Source organism: Trachymyrmex septentrionalis, unplaced genomic scaffold (genome assembly GCF_001594115.1).
Source record: "Trachymyrmex septentrionalis isolate Tsep2-gDNA-1 unplaced genomic scaffold, Tsep1.0 scaffold173, whole genome shotgun sequence".
NCBI classification, from domain to species: Eukaryota; Metazoa; Arthropoda; class Insecta; order Hymenoptera; family Formicidae; genus Trachymyrmex; species Trachymyrmex septentrionalis.
The window spans coordinates 195539-206684 of NW_017304897.1; the positions used below are offsets into that span (position 1 = coordinate 195539).

An 11146-nucleotide genomic window follows, 5' to 3' on the forward strand; every position below is an offset into this window, starting at 1 on the left:
TTTGAGTCTCAACATGAAGATGGTATTACTCATCAAAACCATTCTTGTACTATAATCGTACATGCTTTGAAAGATACCTGTGAAAATTGTAGCCATTGTGGACGCTCAATTGTTGTTTGCCAATCGATGTCAGTATTGTTGTAAAAATGGAAAAAATCAAATTTCGGCGATTGCCAAAAATTTACGAATTACGGTTCGAATTAACTATCTACCGTATTCATCAAATCTGATCCCCAACGACTTTTTCCTGTTTTTTAGGTTCAAAGTTAGGCTCAGAGGACACAGATTTTTATCAAAAGAAAACATCGACTCTCAAACAACAATTGAACGTCCAAAAATGACTACAATTTTCACAGGTATCTTGCAAAACATGTACGATTGTAATACCAGAATGGGTTTCGATGAGTAATGCCATCTTCATGTTGAGGCTCAAAACTTTTCAAACAACTCTCATATATATAATATATACAGGGTGTCCCATTTTAATTTCCTCAGGAAAATATTTCGAAAAATATGGAAGATATAGAAACATATTTCAGACAATAGTTGCATGGTTTAGAGGGATACATATTTTGGTCGTGTTGTTTTTTTTCTAAGTAGTGGCGTCAAAAAGATATGAAGGTCACTTTCACTTTTTTAAATGCAATTGTAATAATTTTTTTTACACAGTATGATTCCTTTAAGTATTTTGTATATAAAAGTAGTGATATAAAAAAACTAATAGTTTATGAGATATTTTATATTTTTAGCATATATTGACATAAAAATATTAAATAACTCGTAAACTGTTAATTTTTATATCATACTTTAATACTTTTATGAACAGAATAATGAAATGAATCAATTGATGAAGAGAAAACATATAGTTGTTTATTAAAAAAATTATCCATTTTGCTCATTTTTTTAAATTATGTGTTTTCTTCACACCAATTGATTCATCTTATTATTCTGATCATAAAAATATTAATGTACGATTATAAAAAATTAATAGTTTATAAGTTATTTGATATTTTATGTCAATATATATATATATGTGCCGGAATAAGATATAGAGCCGTCTTCATAGTTCCTTCTCGACTTTAGGATTCCTAACGACTTTAGGCTGCCTCAGCTGTTTCAACTAAGTGCGCCTTGAGCAGAAGTTAATGATTAATAGGTGTGTAATTTCACAGTGTTGACTTGAGTAATCCTTACTGAAGTATAGTATCAAAGAATTGGTGATTTTTCTTGTGCTGCTAATGACAACACTGACGAATTGGTTAAGATTTTAAGAGTTTTAATTAAAATGGGGACACTGCGCGCGCGCGCGCACACACACACACACACATACACGCGCGCGCGCGCGCGCGCACGCACGCACGCACACACAACTGATCCTTTGGAAAATCGACATGACGTCTCGCCCTATAGTATATATCTTCAGTATTGTTTATACTCTGCCAAAGTGTTCTTTGGAAAAATATAACGATCCATATTTTTTTGCTTTTCTTTAAAGCAAACCGTTTAACCGTGGTACTAATTGCAATTCTTCGACATTTTGAAAACATCAATTCTATCGGTTTTATTTTACTCCATAATAAATATAAAATATTAACGTAACAGTTTGTTATGTAAACATTTCTCTACTTTTTAGTAAAAATAGTTTCGATTGATTTAAATTTCATAAAAGCAGTGAAAATCATAAATCTTCGAAAAAAACGTATTTTTTTTCATGATCCTAGGCATTTACATAAAAATAAATATTTTTTTTAGGAAGCTGAGTTGTTACATAAGAAATCGTTTTATTTAAATTGGGAACCAATTTAGCTCAATTGTAATAAAATAATTTAATAAATTAAGAGTGTTCAAAAAATTTATGATACGGGGGAAGTCGTCTATAGTATATCATATCCTTTAACGTTTAAACAAAATTTTAATGAAAGCGCTGAGATCATATAATATTTCTTACATTAAACTTTGGTTCATTGGAAATAAAACAAAACGATAAACTTTTACGAAGATAAACATTAAATTATTGTTTAAGTTAGATTAAAAAAAAAAGTAGCTTTTGGTACGATTTGGAGATCGGGTCATTAAATTATATCACTGGATTGCTAAAGTGTACTAATCTAGCAAACAAGTTGATATTACTTATTGTTATTTTGACATCAAAATAATATATTTAACGTCAAAATTATTTCCCTCCTCTCGTCACAGTCAATTTTTTAAAATTAAATCTCGCTTTTGCAAATTTAGAAACCTATATAGAACCGCGCTTTGCGTGGAAAATTGTAAATTCTTGAACGACGAAAGGGAGACGATTTGAATATTAATAAACAAACATTAATATATCGCTATAGAAGCAAATTAGTAAAACGCACATGTAGCCATAGGGCATGAAAATGTGACCGCAGCACATGCTTTCATCGCAGTATTTCGCAGCTGTGACGGATTTTCAAATCTCAATATTAGTCATCAATTTTAACGCTTAATTATCTTGCTTTGCAGGACAGTCCCGCACTTTTTTTCTGTCAGATTCTTTCATTTTATGCAAAAACGCGTCGAATGAGCATAATTTCATCGAAATCGGAAGTGAGGTAATTCTCAAAATCAATATATTAAAATCTTTCCAGTGAACACAAGTTACATGTAACGTATCTGTTGATTGTAATTTTCTACTCGACAATATAACTGTAACATAACGCACGAGTTAGATTACGGTTATATTGTTGAATAGGAAATTACAACTAACAGATACGTTACATGTAATTTTGTGTTCACTGGGAAGGTTTTAATATACTGATTTTGGTAATTATCCAGAACTATCTAATTATCCGAACTTCCAATTTCGATGAAATTAGGCTTATTCGATGCGTTTTTGCATGAAATAAAAGAATCTGGCAGAAAAAAAGTGTCGCTCTGCTCCGCGAACCGAGATATAATATTAAGCGTTAAAGTTAATTATTGAGGTTAGGAAATCTGTCATAGAGACAAAATGAGTAATTCTTCAAAAGAGTCTCCGATTTCGATGAAATTAATATCTCGGTTCGCGGGGCAGAGCGACACTTTTTTCTTTCATTTTATGCAAAAACGCGTCGAATAAGCTTAATTTTATTGATTTTTGAGATGGTAAACTGTATAATTACCGATGAAAGAATCTGGCAGAAAAAAGTGTGGGACTGCTCTGCGAAGCGACATAATTAAACGTTAAAATTGATGACTATTGAGGTTTGGAAATCTGTCACAGCTTATTTTACAGGATTATTCTTCGGAGTCCTTATATTCTTCAGAGTTTTTGTGTTACAAGTCTTTTAAAATTCTTCGCGTCCGATGCTAATCAAATGTAACTTAATAATGCGTACGAGTAACGAGAAGATTATGGGAGCTTGCTTTGCTTGCGAAAATCGTATTGGTACAATAAAGACCAGCGACAAGTACGATTTACCTAACTCTCTCTATTTTTCCAAATTTACTAATTTGGAACATAATTTACAAATTTTTGCTAATTTAATGCTATAAATCGAAGAAAGTCTAAATATCAACTATAACTCTGTAGTACGCTGTAATTCAATTACCACCTTATATTGATAACATCTTAAGTAAATTATACCAAAACTTAGATTAGACATGGAACAAAATCAATTTTGAATGTCACTCGTAAACAAAGCTCGAAGACAAAACAAAAATGACAGTTCTTAAGCCATGTTACTAGCGTTACTAGTCTCATCACCTTTACAAAAAAATGTTTTGTTTAGAAAATACAATGGAGGTACGATTTAACCATCGATACGACTTAGCCAACTTCACCTTATATCATAAATTCTTTGACTACTCTTGAACTACTAAATTATTTATATTGCAATTGAACTAAATTGATTCTCAATTTAAATGAAGCGGTTTCTTATATATAAAATTATCAGCTTTCTAACAAAAATAATTATTTTTATATAAATGCTTAGGATCATAAATAAAAACACGTTTTTTTTCGAAAATTTATAATTTTCACTTCTTTTATGAAGTTTAAACCAATCGAGACTATTTTTTATTGAAAAGTAGAGAATTTTTTACAAGAAACTGTTACGTTGATAATTTCTTAAATATTTACTATGGGGTAAAAAACTGATAGATTGATGTTGTTGTTGCGCCAAACTCGCTTCGTTCGCGTATCGCTGCGCACGACACAAAGGCAGCGAACGAGAGGAAACAAAACAAACAAAAACGTACTAACGGCCGAACACGTGATGCCTTGCGCGCGGGTTACGCGTACCCTTTTGGGCGCGAACCGCGCATTCTACATCTCTCCCACCTTGAGTTGCATCCTCACGATCTGGGTGCAACTCAACCTATCCAAAAAGGCAAAGTAAATAAAAAATAAAAAATACAAAAATGAAGCTAGGCTTCAAATCGTTCTGGCTTCTTAATAAGTCGTCCGCTCCGAGTTCTTAGACCCGTTTCTTCTGTAGGAACAGACTCCGGCTTCTCCTCGACGACCGACTCCTGCTTCTCCTGCGGGGCAGACTCCGGCTTCTCCTCGACGACCGACTCCTGCTTCTTCTGCGGGGCAGACTCCGGCTTCTCTCCATCCTGAGGCGAAGCTTTGATTGACTTACGGACTCTGCTAGCTTTTTCCGCGTGATGACCCACCTCCAACGGGATCAGTCTTTGTATTGGGCGAATTAATTCTCCCTTTTCCGTTTTCAGTCTCACAACTCTGGTATGTCCGTCCTTTCCAGGAAGGACTTCTTTGACTATTGCCAGCGGCCAATCCAAACGTCTTTGGGTGTCGTTTCCGACTAGTCCGCCACTGCAACCTGCGTGAAACTGCTCTTGCATTTCGTCCGTCTGGATAATTGTCCTAGATACTGGATGCGAAAACGCCTTCTCAATTCTTCCTTTAGACTTTGGCGATAACGGATTCGTTTTGCAAAGTTTGTCTTGCTGATCTGTCCAAATCGGGAGCGCCAGCTTCCTTGACGTCTCTAATGAACATGTCTGGAGTGATTGCCATGGTCTCAGTACTCTCTTCTGTCATGTAAGTAAGCGGTCTTGAATTCATAACAGCTTCACAGTCGCATAAGACCGTGTTCATCTCTTCGTAACTCAACGAAGTTCTCCTCAGCGTTCTCCTCAGCAAATCCTTGAGGATGCGGATGAGGCGCTCCCACTATCCTCCCCACCAAGCAGCTGAAGGTGGATTGAAATTCCATTCGATTTGGCTAAGAGAGCAATATCGCTGAATTTTCTGCCAATTAATTTTTCGTAGTAAATTCGCTAGTCCTACGAAATTTCTGCCATTATCGCTATAGACTACAGAGGGCCTTCCTCGTCTGGCTATAAATCTTCTGAAGGCTTCTATAAATTCCTCCGTTGATAACGATGTGACCAGTTCCAAATGTACTGCACGGTAGACCGCGCACGTAAATAAGCAGATGTAGGCCTTACATCCTTCCTTCAAGAAAAGAGGATCTGCGTAATCGATGCCTACCACCTCGAATGCTGCTGCCTCTCGTACTCTATTTTCTGGCAGCGGTGTAAATGGCGCTTCCATGTTCCTCGCTGCGTGTCGACGGCAAGCCGTACACTTGTGAACGATGGAACGCACCGTTCGTCGGTACCGAAGAATCCAAAACTTCTCTCGTAGATTGTTCATTACAATCTCGGTTCCAGCGTGATTGAGTTTCAAATGAGTATACAGGATAACTCTCCTCGTCGATAAGTGCTTTGAATCCAACACTATAGGATATCTGAAACAGAAAGTGTCTTGACGATTAGAAATTGCTGTTTTAATACGCATAATTCCCTTTTCTTCGAAGACGTTCAATCCTCGCAGCCGTGGATCGTTTACTCCCATGAATGATTCTTTCTGAGCTAATTTACAGAGGAGTAATTCTGCTGTACTGATTTCTTTCGCGCTTAACTCTCCTCCGACTGATGCGTGGATTCTTCGGGAATTATTAGTAAATCTTAACACCCATGCTATCATTCGTAAGATCTTCGCGTAGCTTGAAAATCTTTCCAAGTACCAAGGGACGTCTTTTTCACCAGCAATCATAGCGATTCCTTCTGTCGTAGCTTTAGGGGGAGTCTCTTCTTTAAGTCGACTTGAAGTTTTACGCAGCTCTATATTGACTATCTCTTCGTTAATCTCTTCTTCTTTGGACGGCCATTCTTCCGGGGGCAGCTTTAGCCATTCGGGCCCCTCCCACCATCTTGACTCGAGTAATTTCTTGGCATCACATCCTCGTGAAGGTAAATCCGCAGGATTCATAACCCCCGGCACATATCTCCAAGACTCGACATTTGTGATACTTCTTATTTCTTGAACGCGATTCCACACGAATACAGCCCATTGCTTTGTCTGTCGTATCCATGCTAGAACAGTAGTCGAATCGCTCCAAAAATATCTTTTAATATCTCGATAATCCATTGCCTTGTCGAAAGAATGCATCATCCGCGCTCCAATGGAAGCAGCCAGTAATTCGAGACGCGGTATCGTTTTCTTGCTTTTGGGTGCTATTCTCGATTTAGCTTCCACTAGATGAACCTTGACTTCCGTGTCTGATTCGATACGCACGAAAAGAACAGCGGCATATGCATCTTTGCTTGCATCTACGAACATATGCAGGGACAATGTATCTGTATTTCTTATCTCACCGAAAATCCAGCGTGGGAACCTCAAGATCCGGAGAAGATCCAGTTGCTGCGCCCAATCCAAGAACTCCTTTTTTCTATCCGGATCAATTTCCGCGTCCCAATTTAAACCTTCGCTCCAAAGGCGCTGTAGCAGTAGTTTTGCTTTCATCAACACAGGACAGATCACTCCTAATGGGTCAAAAACCTTCTGCACGTGCGATAAAACAATTTTCTTCGTTATCCTTTCTGCGGTGGGTTGTAGGGGGAAACCCGACAACGAAAGAGTATCCTCTTCAGTATTCCATATTAGTCCAAGTACTGTCGATCGAGTCTTGCATCTCAGGCCTGTGTACTTCCAGTCTCTTAAGTCGAATCTTGCTTTATCCAAAACGGAACTTGCTTCTCTCTGAAAAATCTCGAAGTCCTCGTAAGAATCGACACTGGTGATGCAATCGTCAACGTAAAAGGATCTTAGCAATTTCTTGTAAATTAATTTCTCGTGTGTCGAAACAGTAGAATTTAACGTATTCTCAATGAGTAATTTTATGGTGGCTCCTAGAAGGAAAGGGCTGCTAGTTATTCCGAAAACAACCCGACGATGACGATAAGTCTCGATTTCGCCGTTAGTATCCCACCACAAAAACCTTAGGACATCTCTATCTGATGGAGAAACGCTAATTTGTAAAAAGGCTTTAGCAATATCTGCTGTTACTCCTATCCTCTTTTCTCTGAATCGATGCAGCAATGCTGGAACAAGCTCAATAAGATTGGGTCCCGTTTCTAAACACTGGTTGAGCGACGGCGTTTCCTTCTTCTTGGCCGAGGCATCGAAAACGGGTCGAATCCTAGTGGTTCCTTCTCTCTTGACAACTGGTCGATGCGGAAGGTAGTAACTCTCTCTGTCAACTTCATGCACAGGTACTTTTTCTATAATACCCTCCTCGAGCCAGTTGCTGAAGATTGTATTGTAATCGTCGAATAAGTTTTCTTGTTTCAATTTCTTCGTGACGACATCCAATCTTCTTTTAGCCATGTCCCTGTTATCTTGCAAGGGCGGATGATTATCCTTCCAGGGTAAGATGACTTCGAAACGTCCTTCTTCGGTAATCTTTGTTGTCTCTTGAAGCAATGCCTTAATTTCTTCTTGTCGTGCCTCTTTACTTATGCTCTCGATCGGGTCAGTAATTCCTAACGTGTCTAGTTTCCATAAATCTGACACGCTGGCCTCTTGAGAAAACATGGAGACGACCATCAGCGTAGTGTCTGTGTCACTACTTTCTTCTGAATTTCTGCCTAAAATCGTCCATCCAAGCTTCGTCTCGATAGCCGTGGCTCCTTGGTTCAGTTGTATGATTTTGCCTGTAAATAGCTTGCCCGCAACGTCCGCTCCGATCAACAAAGAAATAGACTCTCTACTTTCACCGGTGTCGCTTAGATGGACATTCTTCTCTTTAAGCGCCTCCGTCCACAAGCCGGTGCCTATGTTGGGAACATCTTGGCAAATAGTGTCTTGTTGTAAGGCTATAAAATCACACTTATACGTTCCTTCCAAGTTACCAATGTGGATCCGATAGCTTTTGTGTTTTTGAGGCTTAGTCTTCGTTCCTCCAAAAAGTAAATGTACCATCGTTTGCTCACCTTCTGCTTCGTATCCTAGATCCCTTGCTAACCTCTTCAAAATGTAGGATCTGTGTGAGCCTGTATCTATAATGGCACGAACAGATACACTTTTTCTCGGTCCACGCATCCTGATCTTCAGTGTGGGTAAAAATATTGTGGCACTTGAAATATTAGCCAAACAAATATTTTCCTCGTTGAATTTTGAAACGTCGGGCTTCTCATCAACCGATTTCTGGCCGCTATTGCTCGAAAGATTTCGGCACATCAAAAGGCAGTGTCCTTTACTGCACCAGGGACATTTTCCTTTGCTGTAACATTTCTTATAGCTATGTCCTACCTTTAGACATTTGAAACAGCCATTTTTTTCTTTAACGATCTTGGATCTCTCGTCCATATCCATGCCTTTCGCCTTTTCACAACTCGAACTAGCATGTTTCCCTCCACAGAACAAACATGGTTGTGCCTTGGATTCTTTCACGGATAATAGACCAGCTGCTGTAGCTACTCCTTGACCTTGATCGCATCTCGTTCTCTTCTTATCTTTATCTTTAGATGCCTGGGTATCGCTACTCTCGAAACATGTCTTAGCCATTAGAATACGCTCTTCGTTCTCAACCTCTCTTCCTAGAAAAGACATCAAATTAATAAGACGATCCTTGGCTGTGCGATTTATATTAGATGCATCTGTTTGCAGCGTTGACGATATCATTATTCGTTGCCATGTTCGCAAAGTTTCTTCTGGCAGCGCAGATTCTACCAACGGAAATAACATCGCCGCACACATATCTGTTGTTACATCTAGAGTCTCAAGCGATCGCATATGCGTTTCTAATTTATCATAAATCGCCGCAAGCGACATCTTTTTACTCTTATTCAAAACTAGCTTTAAAAGTTCACGCACGTGAAATTCAATCAACAATTCTTTCTTACCAAAACGTGACTCGAGGCTCTGTATGGCTTTCTCATAATTCTCTGCCGTTGGCGGGAAACTACTTACTACTTCACATGCACGCGAACCCGTTTCCATAGACTGTACTAAATAATGAAATTTATCTTCCTTAGCCAACTCTGGATTCACGTGAATTTTCTTAAACGTCCCCCAAAACGGTAGCCAATCTTTAATATCGCCTCCAAATTTTCTTAATTCAATCTTTGGTAATTTTAGTGTGCGCATACTTTCCTGTGTCATCGCGAGTGCAGAATACGACCGTCGAGATGGAGACTGTGCCGGCAGCGTGGACTCGTGAGCTTCTTGCCTCTCAATCAATCCGGTTACCTCAAATTTCGCTTGATGATACTTCGCTGCATATTCATCCGCATGCTCTATTTCTCTGCAGAGGGCTTCTTCGGATTCTTCGGCTTCGATCATCAAGTTCCGTAATTTCAGGCTCAACTCCTTGAGTTCGCTTGCTTTGTCTTGCACCAGCGCGTACGCGACTTGTAACGAGGTTATGTCCAGCGGTTGTCTCGTCTTTTCCGCTTGAAAAGCAGTGTATGCCCTCGTAAACGCAATGCGCGTTACTTTCTGTGCTCTGTCCATGACTTCTTCTGTAATGGCCAACAACGAGAAGTCTCAGTCCTGTCACGGTCGCCAGATTGTTGTTGCGCCAAACTCGCTTCGTTCGCGTATCGCTGCGCACGACACAAAGGCAGCGAACGAGGGGAAACAAAACTAAAACAAAAACGTACTAACGGCCGAACACATGAGCGGAAACGCTCTCGTGATGCCTTGCGCGCGGGTTACGCGTATCCTTTTGGGCGCGAACCGCGCATTCTACAGATGTTTTCAAAATGTCAAAGAATTGCAATTAGTATCACGGCTAAATGATTCGCTTTAAAAAAAAACAAAAAATATGGATTGTCATATTTTCGAAATATATACACACACAAAAATTGTATATACAATATCTTCGTCAAAAATAAATGAAATTTAAATTAAAAAAAAAACGGTTTTAAAGCTTGAAATTTCTACTTTTGAAATATTATATTTTTTGAGTTTCTGTGACTTTGATAATTTTTATATTTAAAAAATTACGAGCTGAAAAGATGAAAAATTTTCTTTTCACTTTGGGGTTTTCTCACGTGCCCAAAAAAATTTACGACTACTTATTGTGAAAACTTGAAGCTTTCCCTCTAAAATCTTTTTTTTTTACTGTTTCTATGTTTTTTTGTTTCTGAATTATTCGCGAGTTAAGTAAAGGAACATTCTGACTTTGATTGCTCATAACTCCGATAAAAATCATTATACCGCAATTTAAAAACAGATTCTTAAAACTGAAATTTTGCTCTAGTGAATGATATAATTGTAACAAAAATTTCGTAACAAATGAAAAACTTTTGCAGAAAAATTTTAAAAATACGAAGAAACTTTTTCCCTGACCTAATATATACAGGGTGTAATTAAAATGTCAAAACTCGGGAGCGTGTAGGGAATTGATAAATTAAGAAAAAAAGTTCTAAGAGATATGCTCGCCAAAGAAGTTCAATGATGTCAGATCAGATGCCAAGCTTGAGTAGTTCTGTCATAATGAGCTGGACACCCGTCGAGTTGAAACCACATTACAATCCGTTATTGCAGGTGGATTCTAAATAATCAAAGAAGTCAGTTTCCAGAAAATCTGTATATCTAACTATATTTAATCTGTCGGGTAAAAAAATGGTTCCACTAGACGAAAACAAACAAAAAAAGATTTCACCTGAAAACGGAATTATTATTATTGTTTTCGTATACGATTTTAGCGACGATAATACTGTAGAGGCAGTTGTTTTTTTTTGCGATTTTCTACAAAACGAAGCAAAAAATCTCTACAGGACTTTTTTTCTTAGCCCATGAATCCCCTACACGCTCTCGAAGTTTTGACATTTAAATTCTAGACATTCTCTCTGTATTATATATATATATATATATATATAT

General features: G+C 38.0%; 2 protein-coding genes across 7 annotated transcripts in view; one reads left to right on the forward strand and one right to left on the reverse strand.

The window, feature by feature from the left end:
• LOC108746496 (transmembrane GTPase Marf) overlaps window positions 1–11146 on the forward strand; it is a 146041-nt gene that overhangs the window by 2778 nt on the left and 132117 nt on the right. The window contains exon 1 of one of the 6 annotated variants that reach the window (XM_018483311.1): window positions 1084–1156. The exons of the other annotated variants lie outside the window; for them this stretch is intronic. The gene's annotated coding sequence lies outside the window, so the exon portion shown is untranslated. Of the gene's footprint in view, window positions 1–1083; window positions 1157–11146 lie in introns of those variants that run through there. 6 annotated transcript variants of the gene reach the window in all.
• Window positions 5144–9772, reverse strand: LOC108746490. The gene is made up of 3 exons (XM_018483303.1): window positions 6141–9772; window positions 5422–5428; window positions 5144–5341 (listed from the first exon to the last, which is right to left on the reverse strand). The coding sequence occupies exons 1-3, from the start codon at window positions 9770–9772 to the stop codon at window positions 5144–5146; spliced, it is 3837 nt and encodes a 1278-aa protein (XP_018338805.1).